This window comes from Sturnira hondurensis, unplaced genomic scaffold, assembly GCF_014824575.4.
Source record: "Sturnira hondurensis isolate 20B ecotype Veracruz unplaced genomic scaffold, ASM1482457v3 Scaffold0002640, whole genome shotgun sequence".
NCBI classification, from domain to species: Eukaryota; Metazoa; Chordata; class Mammalia; order Chiroptera; family Phyllostomidae; genus Sturnira; species Sturnira hondurensis.
The window spans coordinates 3,586,190-3,609,841 of NW_028075271.1; the positions used below are offsets into that span (position 1 = coordinate 3,586,190).

Consider the following 23,652-nt stretch of genomic DNA (forward strand, 5'->3'; position numbering starts at 1 on the left):
CACTGTGCAATCCGTGAAGATTGTGTTGGAGACGCAGAAAATTAGACGGGACTCTGGGTAAGGAATTAAGGAGATGCGATGTAGAGAACTTTCTAACGTTGTCTTTCCCGGTGAGGGGGTGGACTTTTGGGAGTAAGGGCCCATTGACTATGCTACGAAAGAACACTTGTATTTTAATAATTTCATGATTTGGGGAATAATAGAAGGAGGAAGCAGGTACCCAGTTAAATGCGGGCAAGATTAACGGTGACTTCTGCAGGCCAAATTTCATAAGGTGTTCATGGCCCCAACAATAACAGAGAAGTATTGGCAAGCTTCCCTTTTAATTTGAGCTATAAATCTATCCCCAGGGACAATGTATAATTTCAAAGACAGAGGAGTCGGCATGGTCTGTTTATTTCATACCCTTGTGGTCTTTAATATTTAAACTGCAACATACAAGATTGCATTTCTCATTTTGAGGGAGAATTCATTTTAATTAATTCTTTTTTCTTCTTAAAAATAAGTATCCTGTTTATTTTGCTTAAGAGCTTAGAGCCTTATACCACTGCTCTGTTTCAAACCTAGGTCATTACAAGCTGCCTCCACCTCAAGCACTCCATTTTTAATAGTTCTGTTTGAAATTTCTGAATAGCACCTGAAGGGATCAAGGATCATAAACCATTCTTTCCTCTCCTGAGATTATTCAGCCTGTGCAATACCCCCACAAAGGACTTCAGCTGACTCGGGCTAAACCTGCTCAAGGTCAGGTTTGAATAACTGTGGGTCTTGATTCCCCCAGGGCAGCGCCACAGACACAATTCATCCTGACTCTTCAGCTCCATACACTCAGTAACAATTTCGCCACAGAACCCGACCCCACGCAAGACGGACTTTTGAGTAGTGCATAATGTAACATCAACACAGCGTGATATGTGTGGACTAGACCTTGGCTATGGCAACAGTGGAAGATGAATCAGATCATCACAAGGGGATACGGTTTGTGGTTTGCCAGAGTTTGTGGTTTTCCACTCAAAACCCAAAATGAAGAATAAACATAAGTTACTCACTCATGGATTCGGTCAACTTGGCCATGGTTGTAGTTTCTTCTTTGTGCTTTTCCTGGAGGCGAGAAGAAAAGACAACTATGTATAAAGCATGTCTCAGACAGGAAATGAACACGATAGGTCTGCTACGGCTCTATCTTTCTCCTTCACTTTCCCTATGTTCACATTTGGTTACAACGATGAAAGGAATTTAAAAATCTCACATTATAGACAGAAGATCCGTTAGTCACAGAAAAGAGATTTTTTAGGACATTAAAAAACTTGCCACTGCTGTTGGAATCAAGCGCCCGCCACAGTGATCTTGGATATATATATTCGGTGACGCACGACCAGTTTCCAGGCCCTCTTTGACACTGGAGTTTTGACATCCATATGCCAGCCCCCTGCGCTCCGTTCCCTCCTGTTGAAGCACTCCTGGTATTTTTGGAGCTGATATTTTTGTAGTCATTTGGTTTCTCCCCACCCCCCCAGCCAAAGCTAAGTAGATTTTATACATTTTTCTTTGTCTTACTTTGGTGAGTTCCTGGAGTCTTTTATAAGTCATCACTTTTGATGGGTGTGTAACCCTATCTATTTTGGGCTGCACACGTTCTGTCTCAACTGGGATGTAGGTTGTAACCCACTGGGTTTCGAGAGCCAAGGCTACAGACAGGCCTGGCATCTGTCCTAATTAAAAAGTTCCTTTGGAGAGATTAAGAATAACGGTCAAATCTACTGAAACGTTCTCCTCAATTTCCTCATTAAAAAAAAATTTCCTTGGGTTCCTGACATGTAGAGTAACTGAAACATTGGCCACTGTTATTTTAGGCTTTTTTGAAGCCTTATTCTTTTTCTGATTGTGAAACGAATGCACTCCATTATTGAACTCAGAAAATACTGAAAAATAATGAATCAGAAAATACAGTCGTCTCATAATATAAGCCACAGAGGAAACAACTATTATATTTTGGTGAGCACCTTTTTTTCCATTTCTATACCTGTGAATATATCCAGGTAGGGAAATATGATCCCACTTCTATACACAGAAATAACTCTACATACAATGTTATAAGTTGCCTTTTCACTTAATACTCTACGATCTCTTTCTATGTCAGTAAAGTTAGAATATACCATCATGTTTTGAGTGACTACAAAGCACTTATCATGGGTTACACTATCATTTCCTTAACTAGATTCCATTTTATTTGCTCACAGTTTTTCACCATTTTACACGATGCTGTGATGAGCGTTCTTGAACTCACATCTTTACGCACTTGGCCCTTTAACTACTGAGGATAAATCTTAGGGCTAGGTATGCATGTGAGTATTCTTAATACTTTGCCAGTTGTCCCCAGAAAGTTCAGATCTGATAGTGGATGAAAGTGTTTTCTCACATTCTCATCACCTGCCAATGACATCAGCACATTTCTAACCCTCAACCTGCCCCCCAAGTGGACAAAAAGTGGCATCTTGTTATTCTACACTGTTTTCTTTCTCTGACCCTTTCATGGGGACAACGGGCACTCTGGGGCAGGTCAGCTGCACGTCCTGGACTCTTGGCTTCCTGTCTCAGGGCCCCGGCTCCTCTGCCACCAGCAACGCCTGTTCTGAGGAGCCACGGGCGGCATCACTTTCCCCACAGCCAGAGCACGGCGCTGAGCAACCTTACAGCTGCCTGGCTGGCCCTTCAGTTGGTGAGCCACGGCTCAGGTGAGGAAATGCAGTTAACCGAACCAGGATTCATTGTCTGGTGCCAGTGGTCCCAAACCAGAAGCGTGCGCTTTGTGTGTCAGCACACGGCTCTGCCCATCAGAAGTTGATGTTTGATTTTCCCCAAGCCCTGTGGTCACAGTGATGAAATCACGGCACCGCCTCTTACATGAATTATGGCCCTTTGAGAGCAGAAGGAGCTCAGGAGCCAGGAGCCACCATCAGCTGGCAGTGGTGCCTGCCCATGACATTCAGCCTGCCACGTGCATTATATTGAGATGCAGAGAAGTAGCCCAGCTCTTGGGGAGGTGGAGAGTGTCATGTAGCAGAGGCAGACAAGGCAGGTAATGAGGAGCCTGTCACAGACATATGGGTCCACAGGAGCACACAGAGGAGGCTTCTTCAGAGGCAGGTTGTCCCTAGTAGTTTGTGACAATTCATGTGCAGAAACCAGCCCCTGGGGAGAACTCAGCAGACTCTACCCTTGACCCGTGGGACCCCCGGCCTGTCTCTGTCGGCTCTGCCATGGATTCCCTGCCTCAGCTGCCAGGTCAGCTGCAGGGTCCATCTCTCCTGTACTCTGGTCTGGGATTTGCTCCCCCTTCTTTCCTGCCTCCATTTCCGTTGGTCCCCACTGTGGTCACAGACCTCCTCAGCTGACCCTCCTCTGATGGCCCCGGGAGTGACACCCCCAAAACCACAGGCTCCCAGATTCCAGGCATCATGGCCTTACAAAGTCCTGTCAAGTTTGCCTGTCCCCTTGTGCATTCCCACTGTACCTCTTGTGACCTAGGACCCTGCCACCTTTTGTACTCCAGTCTCTCTGCTGGGTGGTCCTTGCAGCTATTTTTATTCAGGTGTGTTGGATATCCTAGTCCCAGAAAAATCAAGTACCACCTGTATTTTTCTCTTCCCTGTGGTTAAACAGAAACTATTGACATGAATGAGGTAGGGACCTTAAAAATCCCGAATTTCATTCTCTCGGTTTGACTCATCTATATCATAACTTATGGTGGAAATTATGACATATGTTTCTGGGTAAGTAGTTAGTCATTCTATGGAGTGTCTTTAAACTCCTTATGTCCTTCCTCTTTATCGGGAAGTTGAGGTTTCCAATTGCCTGCTACGTGTCCCCATAAGGTATTGACATTCCATTTTCAATCCCAAGCAAATTCCCCTACTTTTCCTAAAGTCAAGAGTTTCCTCCAAAGTAAATTTGCTGGGCTTACACCACTGGGAGGAAGGGATTTAGAACTGTAGCATGTGAAATGTGGAAGAGACCCTTTTAGACGTTGTCAAGACCAATCTCAGAGTGATATGGTTGGCAAAACTGATGTTTATGTCAAGAAAAGATCTGACATCAAGCTGGTCTCTTCCCTTTGATCAACAACCCCTACTGCCCCAGAAACCCCAAGGTCCAGCACACATAAAACATGGAGACACGATTCCTTGTACAAAAATCCTGGTGCTGTTGTCTTCCCTGTGTCCTATGTTCAAGCAGCCTCATTCTCAACAACATCCCTGGTTCCCACGAGTGGTGATGACACCCACATTTACTTTTCCTATGCAGAATTCCCATAGGAATTCTAACTTCCCATGGAACTCTGGCTCCATACTGGACAACCATGCCCAGCCACTCAACAGATGTTCCAAACCACCTTGGGCCACACCACTCTCTATTCCCCAACACTTTCTACCAGCACCCCCCCCCCCCCAGCCCCTCACATCCAGGCTTCTTTCTTTATTCTGTCTGTGGTTAATGAGATCTCCACCCACCTGTGCCTAAGCCAGAAATATGGAACACGCCACCTCCTCTTTCTTCCTTACGCCTGATGTTTTGCATATGAAAGCTGACCTTCCTTGGCTGCTGTGTCCTGAAGGGACTGTGGATGTTACTTCCCCCCACCCCACTTCCAGGCTCGGCTGCAACGCTGAGGGCTTATCTAGAAACAAGCCTCAAGGATCTGTCTAAAATGCAAATGGGACCCAGGCACTGCTGCTGGAAGTCTTCAGGTCTTCTCTAGCCCATAAGGACACAGCCCTTGTCTTTCAGGCAGGGCCATTGTCTGTCTTCTGTACTCACACCCTAGCTAGAGGTAACTTGGCACTCACTGCTTCCGTCACCTAGACCCCTCAACTTCCGTTTTCTCCTGACTCTTCAAATATGGCCTTAAGAACTCCATTGGACACCACTAACCTCCAGTTTTCCCCCTAACTCTCCCTGGCCATCTTTCCAAATTTTATTTATAAATATCTTCAAGCTCAAATGTGAACATGTGTCACATTGCACAATTAGTTGTGAGGACAAGGGATTCCAGGACCTTTGGACAATTCACATCTTGCTGTCCAATAGCCTCATTGGAGGCTCCCACCAGGGTAACATCACAACTGGGAGGAAGCATGTGGTAGACCAGAAGTCTCTGCCACTGAAAGACTCCTTGCACCCTGGGGCCTACCCCATTTCCAACACCCTCCATCAGAATACAACCTTACAGAATCTAGACAAGCCTCTTGGAAGAGCTCGGTTTTGCCCTAGAAGGCAATCCACTCACAGTTGTGTTGTCAAAAATTTAATGGAAAAAGAAAAACATTTAAAGTTTCGTGGAATCATGATGACATGCTTGAGCAAAACATGCCTACAGATGTTGAAAATATCCTAAATGTCGTGTTAAAATCATATCTAACATCCTGGGAAGAGTATTAACCCTTAGTGGTTGGTTAACTTCCTTTTTGTCTGACTGTATTCTCTCTGCCATACCTGGAAATGAAAATAAAGCTCAGTGGTTTGTCTGGGGGGGTGTGTGTGTCTGTGTGATTTATATACACACTTCTGTTTCAGCTGAGGAGAGTGTGGCTTTCCACTGGAACCAGGCCAGATGGAGACTTCTCTCTGACTGTCTGAAACGATACAGGGGTTTTTAATGAGGGCAATTATAGCAGAGTCTGACTGTAGCTCAAAGCTAAGACTAATACTGTGTGTGTGTGTGTGTGTGTGTGTGTGTATGTGTGTGTGTGTGTGTGTGAGAGAGAGAGAGGCATTAAAATCAAAGCTTCTGGAGAGGGAGGCGGACGTGCCCTCCTGTGGGTGGGGCACCTCACCCATGGAGGACAGAGTCCATGGATCTGGGTGAGGTCTGAATGTCGGGCAGTGCTGATCCCTTACTTTCTGTTCTCCACAAGTAGGCTTTTAAGGATAAAGGGGAGAGTCATCACAGTTGATATATTTCAAAACAGTCATATTTGCATCTCAGATATTTTTGTCTCTCTAAAATGTGTGCTTATGTTCATCAGAGAACTGTGATCTTTTTCAAGTTACAACCATTTAAAGAAACATTTCTATACAGTGGGGACTAATAGTGCTATTTTTTGACCTGGTATCCTCAGTGGCAGCTCATCTCCAGGTTGAGATGGGAGCCCTCCAACCCAGCACACCACCATAATGTGCTCTTGCCCTGCTGGAAACCCTGTGCCCCCCTCTAGACTCCTGCAGCAACATCCAGGCCATTTCCTGAATGCCCAGGTGGTTGGTTTCTTGGAACACTGATGAGTGAGTCATTCCTCCTTTCCTAGAACTCCTGGAAATGTCATAAAATATAGGACAAGCATTATCACCAAAGTTAGATCAAGAAGATTCCTTTAAAGAAATTGCTGAGCTAGGTTACAGAGAGGTGCTGAGGGTATCTGGGCAGCAGAAACACTCATAACCCCTACGCTGCATCAGCCACTGGTGGATCTTTTCCCAGGACCCATCTGCCCTGGGTTTGCCCTGTGCTCCCTAGGACTCCACTGCAAAGTGCTGAATCTTGGAGGCAGCAGGGACTCTCCTCTTGGTCTCACTTCACTCAGTCTATTGCTTCTCTTCTGCACCAGCAGCTCTCTGAGGCTCTTTTCTTTCCTCCAGGGCTATCTTGCAGGAACCATAAACCTTACAGTGGTTGATGCCTCTCCCACCTACTTTCATGTGAGGCATAGGCTTTGCTAAACCTTTTCTGTTCACAGGAAGAAAGGGAGCAGGTGACATATTGTTTCCTTTCTTTTCCCTTTATTTTTCCAGTTTGTTCATGATTCAAGTTCTGGACACATTGAGTCCTCCAATAGTTGCTCTGTTATCCCAGCTCTGCCCCATTCCACAGCAAGTTGGGACCCTTCAAGATCCCAGGCTCATTTCCATCACTCCTGGCTTCTACACTGTGGTCCAGCCAGACAAGCCCATTTTGTACCTAAACACATTGCAACGCTCCATCCCATTCTTCTTCACCTGCAGAATTAACTCCTACTTGTTTTTGAGGGATCAGTTCAGGTTTGACTTCTTGGTTGATACTGTCCCTGGCTATACCTTTTCTGGTGACAATTCTCTTTGAATCCCCATAGCTGTGCCTACTTCTGTTGTAGGATTTTTCCTTCTTGGAGCCATGACTTCCAAAGTAGCAGAGCAAGCCAGAAGCAATACTTAGGATAACTTCACAAACAATTGGAAAACAAAACAAAACAAAAAGGATCAGCCCTGGCTGGTTTAGCTCAGTGGATTGAGCATGGGCCTGTGGGCCAAATAACCGCGGTTCGATTCCCAGTCAGGGCACATGCCTAGGTTGCAGGCCAGTTCCCAGCAGGGGACCCACAAGAAGCAACCATACATTGATATTTCTCTTCCTCTCTCCTTCCCTTCCCCTCTAAAAATAAATAAATAAAATCTTTAAAAAAAAGGATCAATCCTTTTGTTTCCAAAGAATAAAAAACAAAATCCCTAAACAAAACCAAAGACAATAGAATGAACAGGGTTTTCTGGAGGAGTCATGAGTTTCCTGATATTGTACACTGGCTAATCATTTGTACAGAAGGTTCCAGAAGGATTTCTGCTCCAGGAAGTGGTCAATGAAATGACCTGTAACAATCCAAAAATTGTTTCAGGGATGTGGTCATACTTCAAGGGAAAATATCCTGATTCCTTTTGGTTTTGTTTATATGGAGTGGTTTCTTTTATTCATTCAGAGGTGGGTGGTAGGGGTAGTGATGGAGATGAAATGGGACTGATGATAGGGACAGACTGGCAAAGAAACAAGAAACTGGTTAGTTACTTTGACATATAAGGGATGTTTAGAAAAAAATCACCTGACTTAGCAGGTTGACCTTGGTTTATGGAGTCACTCAGGTTGGTGGTGAGATTAAGATGATCACTACAATGTCTGGTGTTTGCCTAATGATGCATCGTCGTATCAGGGAGCCCTGTGCAAAATCACTGTGGCAGGCCCTTGGCTACTCAGAGAAGTCAATTGCTCACTGCTGAAGCGTTGTGCTTTTTGTTTAATTTGTGCCTATCTTTTTCTTTGGAGCCAGTTTCCTCCCCTAGGGCTGTGCTATATGGTGTGTGAGATGGTTTTTCATGTTCTCCCTCAAGAACGTACTGGATTGTAGTGGAGAGCAAGGGATTGATTGATTGATTGATTCATGGCTCAGCCTTGGAAGGCTATGATAAGACATAGTCTTGGGGAGGCTAAGATCAAGCTTTTTCACAGGAGGTTAATTGAATACTAAAGTTCAAGGCTAAGCTACTCAATGTTGGGCAACCCATGTGGAAATTGCACAATCAGACAGGGAACCCAGTGGAGCACAATCGCAGTTCTGTTCCAGAAGAGACCACAGTTGAGATCGGTCAGTGTCCAGGAAGTGTTGTGAAGGGAGCCACCAGGGCATGTGAGAGCCTCGGGGAGTGCAGTCACCCGGGAAGTCGGTCTGTCACTCAAGCGCGCGAGAAGGGCGTGGGGAACCAGACGCGATTCTTCCACCCGTCATCTGTGTCAATAGTTATAAAAGACACTAAGCTGAAGGGATATTTCAAAAATATTACTTTGCAAAATTCAATTTCATAACCAAATGTGACATTTAGTGGGCTTGATATAAATCATATCATTTTCTGTGCTTCTGCCACATTATTTTAAGCTTGAACTTCTGTTTGGGCAGGGGAGGGAAAGAAGAGAATGTCACCCCTTCATTAGGTACCTCACAAGTGATTCTCAGCAGCATAGATCTCTAAGAGGAAAAGAAAACAAGAAAATAGCACTCCAGTCTTCTGTTGTGGTGGTTGTTGTTCCTCTATCTCTTCTTTCTCTATATTTATAATTAATTTTCTGATTTTAGCTTCTGAGAAGATGGAATAAGTAAACTTTTTCCTGTTCCTTCCAATAAGTACAACTAACCTCCTCCTGGGCATTATATATAAAGCAAACATGAAGGTAGAGACAAGAAGTCTGACCAGCCAGAGACCTTAGGGCCTGAGGAACAAAAATGGTAATGAGTTTTCTGTTTTTTTTTTTCCCCCCAAGCTCCTATCCCAGATTGGATACTGGAGAAGCCAGCAACTTGATAATGTCAATGAGTACAGACAAAAATGCCCCAAGAACCCTGGCTAGTGTGGCTCAGTGGATTCAGTGCTACCAAGCCTGTGAACCAAAGTGTCACTGGTTCGATTCCCAGTCAGGACATATGCCTGGGTGGTGGGCCAGGTCCCCAGCCGGGGGCACGTGAGAGGCAACTGCACATTGATGTTTCTCTCCTCTCTCTTTCTCCCTCTCTTCTTCTAAAAATAAATAAATAAATAAAACCCTTTTTAAGAATGCCCCAAGAAAAATCTACCCTTTCTCGCCCAAAGACCAGGAAAAAAGGATACAAATCTTGTAACAATAACTACTCTACTCCAGCTAAATGCCACAGAAAAAACTGTGACCCCACCCCAAGAGCAAAGGAGGTGTGGGAAGCCTAGACTCCCACCTTACCAAGATGAAACAAAGCACCTCCAACCTGCTGCCAGGGTATGTCAGAGAAGGCAGAGTGGGAGGCCGGGTTTGCATCCTTGCTTCAGGGCAATGAGCTGTCCTGAGACCGCAGGACGAGCCTGGACTTCTCTCCAGATTTAGCAGTAGTTGGCTCTCTCCATCTCTAATACTGGGGAAGTATTAGAAGAACCCTAGTGTAGAGTCAGAACTGCCACTGCCGTTCAGCAGTAGCTCCCCCAAAGTGTAGTGGGGACCACTGTGGAAGCATGAATGAGGTGTCCCCCTTGTTCAGCCAGGGTCATAGCCCTGGAGGTGGGCAGGAAGCCTGAACACTCATCCCCACCCAGCAGTGACAAGGACTTCCCCACCCTGGTGTTGATGGAGGCTGATGTCACACTAGGGAGTGATGAGGCGGAACCCCCACTCACTCACCAGAGGGGTGTCGGGGGAGGCCTGCTGTGATCTGAGATTTAAATAAGATCCAGAGTCTCACAAAATAACACCCAAAATGTCAAGGTCTCAGTAAAAAACTCACTTGTCACAACAGGAATCTGAAAGACATCAGACAGACTGAGAAAGGACAGACACTGATACTGATGTGACACAGATTTTAGAATAATCTGCAGATTTGAAATCAGTCATAGAAATGCTTCAATGAGCAATTACAAACACATGGAAGCAAATTTTTGAAAAGTCCCAGCAAAGAAATATTGACCCTCAGCAAAAACAGTTAGGAGGTGTAGGAAAGATCCAGTTGGAGATTTAAAAGTAAGAATTACAGTAACTGAAATTGAAAAAGCAACAACAACTTAATGAGTAGGTTCAATATCAGAGTGGCCAGGGCAGAGGAAAAAAATCAGTGAACTTGAAGATAGAACAATAGAAATCATTCCATCTGAACAATAGACAGAAAATAGACTAAAACAGAGTCTGAGGAACCTGGGGGGCTGTATTAAAAGGTCTGACCCCTGTGCCCACCAGGAGAAAAGGAGAAAGGGTGACACTGAGAAGGTACTCAACACAGTAATGGCTGAAAACTTCCCAAATTCATGAAAAAGAATTTTACAGATTCAAGAAGCTGTGTGAATCCCATACAGGACAAATCTAAAGAAATCCACACAAAGCCCCAGCTGATGTGGCCCAGAGGATGGAGTGCCGGCCTGTGCACCAAAGGCGGGCTAGTTCGATTTCCTGTCAGGGCACAGGCCTGGGTTGCAGGCCTGGTCCACAGTGGGGGGTGCACAAGAAGCAAGCACATATTAATGTTTCTCTCTCTCTCTAAAAGTAAATACATAAAATCTTTAAAATAAAAGAAATCCACATAAAGACACGTCACAGTCAAATTTCTGAAAACATCCAGAGAAATGATGCATTACCTATAGGGAGAAAGAATTCAACTGACGACAGACTTCTCATCAGAATCCACGGAGGCCAGAAGGAAGTAGCACAGTGTATTTCAATTACAGAAACAAAGAACCATCATCCAGAATTCTATGCCAGCCAAAAATAGCCTTCATAGTTTAACGGTAAATCCAGACATTCTCAGATGAAAGAAAACAAAGAGAACTGGTCAGCAGCAGACCTACACCAAAAACATAGTGAAAGGATATTATTGAACAAAAAGGAAATAATAAAAGAAGGATTGTTGGAGCAACATAAAGGAAGAAAGGAGGTGGAAAGAGCAAATATATAGGTAAATACTGTAGGCTTTTTATTTTCTGTAATTGTATAGGTAGGTTAAAGTAAAAGACTGGAAAAAGATATACCGCACAAACAGTAATAAGAAGAAAGCAGGTGTGGCTATACTACATAAAGCAGACTTCAGAGCAAAAAAAAAAAAAAAAAAATTACCAGGGGTGGAGAGAATCATTGCATAATGATAGAGTCAACCAACCAAGAATACACAGCAATCTTGAATGCAAATGCATAAACAACAGAGATGTAAGATATATAAAGCAAAACCTGATAACATTGAAAGAAAAAATACACAAACCCACAAATATAGTTGAAAGCTTCAGCATTTCCTGTCTCTGCAATTGCTGGAACAACTGGCGAGAAAATCAGCAAGGGTAGAGGAAGTCAGCAGTACTGTTAACCAGTTAGACCTAGTCAATATGACGGGACACTGTACCCAATCCCAATGGAATACACATTCTTTTCGGGTGTCCACAGAGTACATGCAAGAGAGGGCATCATAAAACCAACCCCAGCAAACTTAAAAGAACTGAAGTCACACAGATTATGTTCTCTAACCACAATGGAATGAAACAACAACAAAAAAGAATGTTAATTTTGTCTTTATTTTTTCCCTGTTTCTTTCCCTCTTTTTTCTGCTTTGTGCCACTCTCTACAACCCGTCACCACGGGCTGCTGTACTCACAGGACAGTGAGAACACATTTCATGGGAAGTTTCTGGAGTGGAATGAGGCTCTCCTGATCCCGGGCTTTAAAGAAAAGAAAGGAATAGGCTTTTCATGCTTGTAAGCCTTTCTGTCGGAACCCTGTCTCTCCTCGTGGTGAATTACCATGACCCCACAGTGCCTGTCCTGACCACCCCGGGACTTTTCTGTATAATACCAGAGGAGAGAGGAGGACAGCTGAGATCTGAGCCCTTGGTGACAAACTGAAAAGAGGTTTGCATCATTTGTGTAACTGAAGCAGTTTTGTGACAAGAAATTAAATGGAGCAGAAAAAATAGCTTTCCTTATGCTGTATGAGAGCAAAAAATTCAACCGTAAACTTCCAATTCAAAAAGCAGAAGAGGGGAGCCCAGGCATCTGCCGGGGACCCTCTGCCCCTGGGGACCAGCCATTGCGTAACCAGCGCCGTGGTCCCGAGGCCGCTCTCAGTGCTGCCGAGCCACAAAGCCCGGTCCAGCTCCCATGCGGGGAATGTCTCAGAGCCACGTATTCCTGATCACGGGATGCTCAGAGACACAGGTCTCCAACTGTTTGGTGATTATCAGTAGGAAAGGAAAAATGGCTCTGGCCACCGCGAATTACAAGATGGGCTATTGGCCAAACACGGCTGGGAGCCTCTGTCTCTGACAGGCAGCAGCTGTTCAGGCTCCCTGGCCCAGGGGGAGGGGAGGGGAGCAGGCGGCGAGGGGGAGGGAGGGAGGCAAATCTTCCTTCCTGTGGCTAGACCCTCCCGGGTCTGGGCACCGGGGCAGATGGCAGTCAGAGAGCTGTGGCCAGAAGCAGAGGGGCGGGGGTGTTCAAACATCATTTTTTGAAGCTCTTCAAGCTCCCTGCATTTTAAAATGACACAATTCTGCTTTCTAAATGTCACCGAGGCAGTCCTATACGATGCTCTGGGTTCCGGCAGCTGCTGGGCTGCATTCCCTTGTGTGAGGGGGACAGCGGCATGACTGCCTACACAGCAAACAGCTCAGACACTTGCATGTCCTCCTGGGACCTGGGCTCTGTCCTCTGCAGACCCTGCTGTCGTCTCTCATGTCCCGTCTCCACCCTTTGCTTTCCCTTCCTGAACTCAGGGGCATTTTGTGCTCTGGCCCACACGGGGGAAGCAGTTTCCATTGTGCCAGCTTCTCTGTCCCTGACCCTACATCTACCCGGATGAGCGAGTCAGTGTTGGGATCATGTGGACTTGCGATCTCTGCACAGAAAGTCCCAGTTCTTTGGAGATACACTCAGAAGTAGTTAGGGGTGAAGATCCTGGCTCCCACAACTGATTCTCAGGTGGCTACAATGAGTGAGAGAGACGGAACCCATAAGGCGAATGCAACAATGTTCCCAGTAGAGGAATCCAGGTGAAGGTACAAGTGTGTGCACTGGATGACCCTTGTGACTCTTCTGTTGGTTTGAAATGTTTCAAAATTTAAAAAAATTAGATAAGTCAGCTTGGCGGGATCAGCCAGCCCTCTCTAGCCCCAGGTCTGAACGATGGTCTCTTTTAACCGTTTCTCTGTGGAGATACCTAATTTTAAGAGGATAGGACAGAGGCATCTCTCTCTGCCTCTTCAGAAAACCAACAAAGAGATCAAGAAAAGAAATCTTCATTTTGGATGAGACTGGGGACTGCCTATAACCCCAAACTGTATATGGAGAGGGATATCCCTGTATGCAGCAGAAACTGGGACAGAATGAGGGTGGTCAGTGGGGATAGACGCTGGACACGTGACATCCACAGCAGAGCATGGCCTCCCTGTCCTGTAGGCACAGTGAAGGTGTGGGCAGTGCTTAGACCAAGGTGAAGGGGTAGGACTGGCTGTGGGAACATCTCTGGACAGTGGTTGACCCCACAGAGGAGCCAGAGGAAACAGGGAAAGAGTGCAGAAATGCTCAGATCTGTAAGGAGCAGTCTCGCTGAGGGATGAATGACTGTGATGATTGGTACTTCTGTGGCTGCCAGTCTTTGTTGGCTGGGGCATGTAACGCCTAGACCCTCTGGCCAGAGCCAGTACAAGAGCTTCGCTGTGAGCCTGAGAGGGACCCACTTTCTAGCACCGTGCTCTCGACCCTCTCAGGATGGCCTGTCACAGAGAGCTGACCCAGGGAAAACCCCCTTTTCACTCGTGAGGAGTGAGCGGCAGATCTATCCAAAATATCGCCACCCCCCCAAAAGACAAATGAGAGACTGTTGTGGAAAACCAGGAAAACCTTTTGTGACAGAATAGATGAAAAATACTGCAAAATGACTATTCATAAGCTCAAAGAACTAGTGAAAATTTTACCTCAATAGTTCAAGAACTAGCAGCAGAGACTCAAGAACCATATGGTAACAAATGATAAAGCAACAGAATGCAACTAAAATCGACCTCGAAAAGTACACATAAATGGAAGCCACATTGGATTTAGCCAAAAGAGAAAAGACTCTGATGAAAATACATCCAGGGACACAGAGTAGAGACTTGAGAAAATAGAGTAAAATAAAGAGAAAAAAGAACAAATAAAAATAGTTCAAAAAGATTGAGCCATACATAATGAAGATGAAAGACATACAAAAATGACTTCACATAATTTGTGCCGTTGGAGAAAAAACAGAATAAATTAGTAGAAAACATACTCAAACATATCAACGAAGGGAATTTTCAGATAAAGCTCAATTCTTCATGCTGTTAGAGTATACCATGTCCTGGAAAAGGAAGGGGGTTCATGAACATTGATATACATCTTGATATAGTGACTAGATTTCAAAGAAAAAGGAAGAATTCTATAGGCTTGTATGCATGCACTAGGAACACACTGAAAAGGAGAAACACCAGATTGTTTTCAGACTTCTCTCTGGAAACATTTGATGATAGAAGATGATGAAATATGTCTTTAGAAAAAATATGAGTTTTCTATCCAGCCACATTAGTGTGCAAGCAGAAAGACACTTGAGAAATATCTTTTAAAGATGCAAGCACTTAAGAAATATAGTTCACTATGAGCCTTTTTCAAAGACATCATGAAGGTATTAAACCTCAGTTGCCTAAGAAGAGTGGAGAAGCCGTGACAAACTTTGCAGGGAGGGAGGAATCCATTTACATGGAGATGCAAGGATAAAACTGTCATGGAAATTATGATTATAGAGCAGCAGAGAGAAGTGAAAACTATCACAATGTTAAAGTAATAATATAACTAACAAAAGCCAAGTGGTGGAGAGGAAGAGAAGATGAAGGCAGTGAATGACAGCTAAATTCTTTGCCTTGCAGAGAAGACGGGTCAGATGTGTTTAAAGCTAAAATGTCAGGTAGAGAACTATAAGAATATCATTTCAGGGAATAAGTGTCAGTACTAGATACTCGCAATAATAGCATCACCAGTCCAAACCAGGTAGTGAAAGAAGAAGAGGTGAGGTGGATGAAGGTCAAAGAGGGTGCATTCATAACGGGGAGGCAAGAGATTCTGTGTAAAGAACAGATATGTTAGTATAGAATAGATTACAGAAGAATAAAATGACACTATTGGTTCAAATTTGCAAAATTGCAAGTTGCAAAAACCATGCATAAGTAAGCAAAGCAACACAGAGCAGAAAATGAAAGATAAAGAACAATAAAAATATTTTTAAAATTTGAAGGCTTAATGCAAATAATAACTCTAATAAATAAAAGACCAAAATACAGCTCTTCATAATTATTATGGGAAACTCTCCAAGGTACATGGTTAAATAAAAAAGCTATTCATAAAAGGGAGTGTATGGGTAGGCTTCCACTTGTATTGAAAAATCTACATAAACATACCTTAAGTTTTATAGGCTATATAGCTGAGCACATGTTATAACATGTTCTCACATGCACACATATGTGAGAACATAGAAATAGAAAACTTCTGACTGAGAAAGGGCCTTCCAGCCAAGATGGAGGCGTAGGTAGACACACTGTGCCTCTTCCCACAACCAAAAGAAGGACAACAGCAAATTAAAAAACAAAAAAACAACCAGAACTGACAGAAAATCAAACTGTATGGAAGTCTGACAACCAAGGAATTACAGAAGAAACATTCATCCAGACTGGTAGGAGGGGTGGAGAGAGACAGCTTGGGTGGACAGGACATGGAGCAAGGTGATGGCTGGCAGACCAGGGTGGCAATGCTGTGGCAGACAGACTGGGCGAAACGCGGCTGGCGAAGTGGGTCGGTCCCACATTTGCATTCGGATAAACCATGAGGAACAACTGGGGAGCCAGACAGACCATGCAACCCAGGATTCCAGTGCAAAGAAATAAAGCCTCAAAACCTCTGATTGAAAATACCTGTGGGGGTTAAGGCAGTGGGAAAAACTCCCAGCCTCACAGGAGAGTTCATTGGAGAGACCCACAGGGTCCTAGAATGTACACAAACCCACCCACACAGTAATCAGCACCAAAAGGGCTTAGGTTGCTTGTGGGTAGCAGGGAAGTGACTGGGAGCCGACAGACTGCTGAGCAAGCTGCACTGTTTCCTCTCTCTGACCCTTCCCCCACATACAGTGCCACAACACAACCACGTGAGTCGCTCAGCCCTGGCGAATACCTAAGGCTCTACTCCTTACTACAAAACAGGCACACCAGAGAAATAATAGATCAAAGCTCCAGAAAAAAAAAATACAACTAAGTGACAAAGAGATAGCCGGTCTATTGGATGCACAGTTCAAAACACTGGTAATCAGGATGCTCACAGAACTGGTTGAGTATAATTGCAAAATAGAGGAAAGAGTGAAGGCTATGTGAAGTGAAACAAAGGAAAATGTACAGGAAACCAACAGTGAAGGTAAAGAAACCAGATCTCAAATCAATGGTTTGAAGCAGGAGGAAGAAATAAACATTCAACTGGAACAGAATGAAGAAACAAAAATTCAGAACAGTGAGGAGAGTCTTAGGAACCTCCAGAATAACCTCAAATGTTCCAACATCCAAATCATAGGGGTGCCAGAAGGAGAAGTGGAAGAGCAAGAAATTGAAAACTCATTTGAAAACACAATGAAGGAGAACTCCCCTCATCTGGCTAAGGAAATAGACTTCCAGGATGTTCAGGAAACTCAGAGAGTCACAGAAATGGAGACCACATGGAGGTTTATCAGTGGGGAAAGGGAGGAGGGAATGAGGGAAAAGGTATAGGGAATTATTGGTGTAAATAGTAGGTAGAAAATAGACAGGGGGAGGTTGAGAATAGTATACGAAATGTAGAAGCCAAATAACTCATATGTATGACCCATGGACATGAACTGAGGAGGGTGTTGGGAACTGCCCAGCCTGGTTTCAGGAGCTGTAACCCCTCCATGGCTAAGGCTGAGTGAACGACCTTCGGACCATAAGCCACTCAGGAGACAAAGCTTATTTCCCTGGCAGGAGCACCACTTCTGCTCCTTTTTCCATAACTGGCCTCCAATACTTGATCTGTTAGCCAATGAAGGGTAAAATTCCTCAAGGGGGGATTGACCTAAGACAGGCATGATCACATGGAGGCCCCAGGGAAGGACTTGGGGGCTATGGAGAAAGGGGGTGATGGATCCTTCCCCCTCAGCTTTAACAAAGCCTGACTCCCCTTAGTCTATGAGAAGTCTCCAAAAATTCCTTGGCTATCTGCCTCCTCTGCCTGGCTTAACCCTGAAACAATGACTGAGGGCAGTGCAGCCCTGTGCTGATAATGGCAGGCTCCCCAGGTGATCAGGCCTGAGAAAGGATAAGTAAAATCCTGTGAAGCCTGCTTTGCTAAGAATGCTCCTAGTTAAATGATAAAGGCCCGGGCAGAAAACGAGTTTGTTTTCTCAAAGTTTTGTAACCTTTTAGCTGATAGATCCTGACTTAGAAGAAGCTCTAATAGTTCTTTGTATGCTATTTATTGTTTACTGCCTGACAATGATTAATAAGTTGTACCTGAACTCCTGCACCAAAACCCCAATAAAACCCTGTCTAGGCAAGGGTCGGGGTGCTCTCCCCTTGAGAGCATGGCCAGGTCGTTCTGAGGTGCTCCTGCCTTGAGGGAGTAGCTGTGCCGTCCCTTTTCCTCCACAGGACTTGGTAGTACGTGTGAATTTGTCTTGATTTTCCATCCATAACACTACGGGCACTGCAGGCCAGTGCACATGTCAGTGGGGGTGGGATGTGGGTGAGAGGGGTGTGCAGGGTGGAGGGGAATAAAGGGGGGGATGGGACGACTGTAATAGCATAATCAATAAAATATATTTAAAAAACTTCTGGAGGTATACACAGGAAACAGGTAGCAGTTGCCTCTAGAACAGAAGGCTGAGAAGTGGAGTCCAGGGAGCACTTTCACTGTCTGTGACTTTCTACTTGTGATTTTAACTATGGGTTTTCAGTACTTTTTTTCAAAATATATATAATACTTCAAAAGCCACACACTAATTCTGACCTGCATCAGGAGCTGAGCAGCCCTGGTTTTCCATTTTCGGGCTCCCAAAAATGTAATGATGGTTTTATTGTCTCAGCAGGAGGGACAAAGAGGGTGATTGCTGTCCCTCGATCTCACATGGGGTTTTGGCAGACCAGCAGATGGTCTGATTAATTTACCCACACCTGAACTTTCCTGGTTTCAATAGGACATTATAGTTGACTGAAAAATAGAAAAAACAAAATCTCAATTACGTTGTTATAGAGCACTGGGGTGTTGGACTCTCTCTGTTACCATTTCTATTTTGTCTTAATGTTAGTGTCTCCATTTCAACTACTCTGAATTAATGAACGTGTCTCAGCCTTTCTTCTGGACTCTGGACTCTTTTGTCCTTTAATTCTCACCCCGCTCCACTTTTGACCCCACCGATCCCTTCTACCAGGCTCCCTGTAGGCGCTCCATCAAACACACTCTGTTCTCTGGCTCGGACGGCCCAGGTAATGTGGTCCCAGTCTACCTATCACTCTGTCCAGGGCAGTTGCTCGCCATATGCCCAATCCTGTTTCCATCTTTGCTCTTGCTGCCTTCCAGTTGGGAATAATCCCAAACCCACCTGATACCCATTCCTACATTGAATCCGTTCTGCCCTGACTCCTTTTATACTCACAGCTAACATCTCATCTGAGTCATTTTTCTCCATCTTGAGTTTAGCTCCTTCTGGGGGAAGACCACGGGGCTCCATGTTCTCCACGGAGGAGATCTGACCGTTTTCCACCATTTGCAGAGCTCTGACCCCAGTTCAAGGCACTATCACTTCTCACCTGGTCTGCGCCTGCCTGCTCTCCTCCCTGTCCCTCCTGCGCCTTCTGTAGTTTCTTCCCCATGGGGCAGCTGGAGCCATTGTTCCCTTTGACCCTAAGTCAGATCTTCTCATTCTTGGGCTTAAAACACTTCCTGTGCTGTTCAGCACACTTGTGGCAAAATCTGAGCTTCAGGAACTTCCTAGTCCCTGCAGGATATCCAAGCACACTCCCTATAACTCACTCCTACAGTTTCTGGTGTTCTTGTTTTTTCCTCCTACAAGCTCCCTCCCTCCCGGGGCCATTGTACTTGAAAGGGAAGTTCTTCCTCTCTGTCCCTGCATGCCTCTGTTCGTTACATCCTTCAGGTCATGGTTGAAACGTCCTCTCCTCTGAGGCCTTCCCCATGTTCCCTGGTGTAGAGCCCCTCCCTACACCCCCCCATCACTTTCCAGCCCGTCCCCTGCTTGGTTTCTCTTTGCCATGTTCATCTTCACTATGGAGGAGAATGGACAACTTCACCTGCTGTCAGGCTGCTTGGCTTTGAATTTCAGCTCCATTGCTTAAGCTGGGTGACATTGGGCATGTCCTTAACTCCCCCGTCTGCCTCACTTTCTTCATCTGTAAAATGGGTGTCATGGGCAGCATATGGAACCGTCATGAGAAATAAAAAGCACTTAGAAGGGTGGAAGGCAGAAGATGAAGACAAGGTAAGTCTTTATTATTATTATTAGTTATAAAATCGGTATTTATTTTCTCATTGTTGCTTGATTCCCAACCTAGGCTGTCAACTCTGGTGACAGTCTTACTTTTCCAGGGCTGCAGGAACAGAGTACCACAGACTGAGTGGCCTTAAAAAATGGAAATTTATCTTCTCACAATTCTAGAAATGCAAGATCAAGGTGTCAGTAGGGTTGGTTTCCTCTGAGGCCTCTTTCTTAGCCTGTAAATGGCTGCCTCCTCCCTGAGTCCTCACGAAAGCTTCCCTGTGCCCATCTGTGTCTTATTTTCTCTTCTCAGAAGGGCAAACAATCGTAGTGGATTAGGGCCCATCCTAAGGAACTAATTTTCACTTAATGACCTCTTTTGAGATCTCGTCTCCAAATATGGTCATGTGCTGAGGTTGGAGGGTAGGACTCCAGCATATGAATTTTGGGGGACACAACTCAACTTATAACATCAGGAAGGCAAGAAGCAGGCCTGGTGAACTATTATCTAAGTAGTGAGAAACATGTTTAGGACATTTCCTTTCTCAACAACTACCCCTCGAGAGCACCAGAGCATCCCCACCTGTGCCTCTTGCTCTGTCTGGGTCCAGGAAGCACAGGAGAGCTGAACCATGCATAAGGACCATGCTGAGTGCTGGAGAAACACCAGCCTGGGGCTCACATGACCCTGTCACTGGCCAGTGGCAAGTAGGGGTCCACCAGCCTGACTTAGGGACTGGAGAGGACAGGAGGCTTTGGTAGCAGGCCCGCAGGTCAGCAGCACACAGCAAAGCTGGGGTAGCAGGGCTGCAAGCACCACAGTAGGATGGATTTCCATTCTAGGCACACACACCAGTGTCCAGTCCTCGATGCTGTTCCTCAACAGCCCCACCGAGGCTTGGAAGACAGCCCTTCTCGGAACGAGCTTTCGACCGTACGTGAGGTGTCAGAATTCCAATGGTTGGGATAGCTCCTGTGAGGGCTGTAGAAAAGGGCTTGGTTCTACTTAATTACAATCAAGTGACCCTCGCTCTGTGCTGCGGTGAAATCCCACAAAGGTTTTTAGTGCCGCTGAAATCCAAGTCTACCTTAGATGCATAATAGGCAAGAAGGGAGGGGCACTACTTTAAGTAAGTAGCGTGCCTCTTTTGGCAATCGAGGGAGCTTTCTAATTTATCTATTTTGTAAAATGTGACCTTTACACACACACACACACACACACACACACACACACCCTTTGTCTCGACCTCTGTGAGGACCCAGTATCTGACTCAGATCGAAAAGGGGGACACTGTATTAAGTAGCTCAAATTACAGAGAAAATATGATTCCAGTTCAAACTAAAATATCATGAAAAGCCTAGAGAATCCTGTTTCACTCTGAGCACTAAGTGGTGAGTCACAACTTTGTGACTGGTTACCAAGCAGGGATTGTCAGAGAAATGAGAAGAAATCAGGTTTCTTCCACTTAGGTTTGAGTCGTCTGGCAGGTCGGTTTAGTGGAACATGTCTTGGCGTTCTGAGAGAGAGTACAAAGCCCCAAAAGTGTAAGTTGCTGACTCATTTCCTCAGACAGCTTGAGGGTTAATTGGATGGAGCGAGGGCAGACATTTTGACTGACGAGTGACATCATTTGCTGCCACTCCAGAAAAAAAAAAGAGGCAAAGACGAAAGGGTCAGATTTACATAAGAATAACTCGAGCTGGGAGATTTTCTAGGAAGTAGAACAGAGACTCTTAAAAAGGCGAAAGAGATTTTTGACAAGGTGCTTTCAAAACAACTCACATCAGAGCAAGTGCCCAGGAGGCGCCGGGACTCTCGACATTCACAGTTAGGAAGAAACTGCTGCTGAAGGTCAACCCGGTAGACTCGAGGGGCGATGCAAACACGCTTCATGTTCTTCTTTCTGTCCTTTCAAAAATGTGCCTAACTCTATATTGCTTGATTCACTAGTATTTTAGAGGAGGAATACCTGATGGGTTGGTGGGTCTGTTTAAATGCGTTAGAACATGAATTAGTGCCTGTATTGCGCCTTTAAAAGTCACCAAGACAGTGGCTGTGATGATGGGGAGACACTGCATAGCTGTCGGGCCACGTGCTATAGCTTTGACTTCTTCATTTTGATGGACACACCGCAGGCACCAATGTAGATTTAGCGAAGCTCTGGTTTATGGTGGGTGCAGACTTGGAAAGGCTGTGTGTTTTTTGACTTGTGTTCTTGGGAGTTCATTCTTTAGGAAGTACTTCATTCTTCCAGACAGTCATATTTCTAATGCTTTAGACTCACTTTTCCTTTATTCACAGTGTGTGGGTGACATCTAAAATCGATTTTTGTGCATACAAAAATAACATTAACATATTTTTGAAATGGGTTTTTACAGGCACTTTGCTACACATGACACAATGCATGATTAGCAGGAATGAAGAGCTAATGGGTTTATAAACCCATTATATATAAAAGTTTGACTTCTAAAATAATGTTCAGCTGCTACTTATATGCATTGCTGTGACTTAAGTAAGAAGCACATTGTTCTATGATCTACAAAGTCTTATTGCCTTGTATTAGCTTTTTAAGCAATTTGGAAATATGCACCTTGCTATTTTGTTTTGGCAAGGTAATGGGAAGTGGGCTTTAGACTATACGGCAGTTTGGAAGTTGAGCTTAAACTGTCTGAACTGACTGGAGCTTGGGAGAGACCTTTGAAAATGTGGGCTTTTCATGGCCAATGTCACTAACTGCGTTGGAGGGCTGAGGCTGGGGTAAGAACAGCCTGCACCAACATATCAGTTTGTACCTGATGTCTGACACAGATTCAGAAAATGAAGGTTCAATTTTTAATAATTTTTCTTTTTAAAAAGATTTTATTTATTTATTTTTAGAGAGAGGGGAAGGGAGGGAGAGAAATATCAGTGTGTGGTTGCCTCTTGCGCACCCCTAACTGGGGACCTGGCCTGCAACCCAGGCATGTGCCCTGATTGGGCATGGAACTGGTGACTTTTTGGTTTGCAGAGGGCCAGAGCTAAATCCAGCTGAGCCACACCAGCCAGGGCTAATAGTTTTTCTTTTTAAAAATGCTGGCATTCAAATTAAATATTTATGATTGGTTAGTACATTGCAAGGCAAACCAGGGGAGAGATGAAAGCTTACAGAATTAAATAACAACTTACCCATGCTTGTGAGCCCAGTTTGTAAGTATCTTATAAGACAAAAGTTTGAAAATATGACCAGGTTTAGGGATCGGAGAAGTCAGCTCCTGAGAAAGGTCAGTCTACCCTGGACAGGTGATTGGGTTCCTTTAATTTGGACTGTCACAGGGTGACTTTTACAAAGACACCTGCTCTCAGCAAACACATGCCTGGCCAATGGCCCCTCCTTAAATGGAGAGGACAATGCTTTGTTTTACTTTTATTGGAGTGAAGGGACAGAGGACTGCACTCCTAGGATTCCATGAGCCTCTAGTATCTCCCAAATAAGCCAAAAAAAAGGCAAACAGAACAAGACATCCTCTATGTCCCCGAAACTTCAAGGACGCTGGTGTCCTTGCCTTCCCTGCTTGGAGCGAGCTCCCAAGTGTCGCCTGGGGAGATCTACAGTCCTAAGCCCAAACCTGACTTGTGCACAGAAAACCCTGTGGGAGTGTTCGAAAAGCTGGGGTCGCCACTGACCAGGTGATTTGTATAGAGTTTGAATGTTTGAATTGCAATGTACACTCCAACTGTTGCACAGCGTGTGTTCGGGGAGAGAGAGCTGTGTCCTCAGTGTGATGCTGAAACAGCTAAGACAACTTCCACTTCCACCGACATGGAAGACAGGAGTGACCACGGTGCAGAAGAAGAGTGTTAGGGGCTTTGTGGGAACACTTTCAGA

General features: G+C 44.9%; 1 protein-coding gene across 1 annotated transcript in view; it reads right to left on the reverse strand.

The window, feature by feature from the left end:
• The window catches only part of KCNJ6 (potassium inwardly rectifying channel subfamily J member 6), a 185,584-nt gene that overhangs the window by 120,790 nt on the left and 41,142 nt on the right, over nt 1–23,652 (reverse strand). The window contains exon 2 of the mRNA XM_037040636.1: nt 1,050–1,101. Within this exon, the coding sequence (XP_036896531.1) occupies nt 1,050–1,074 (25 nt within the window). The 5' untranslated portion in view covers nt 1,075–1,101. The remainder of the gene's footprint in view (nt 1–1,049; nt 1,102–23,652) is intronic.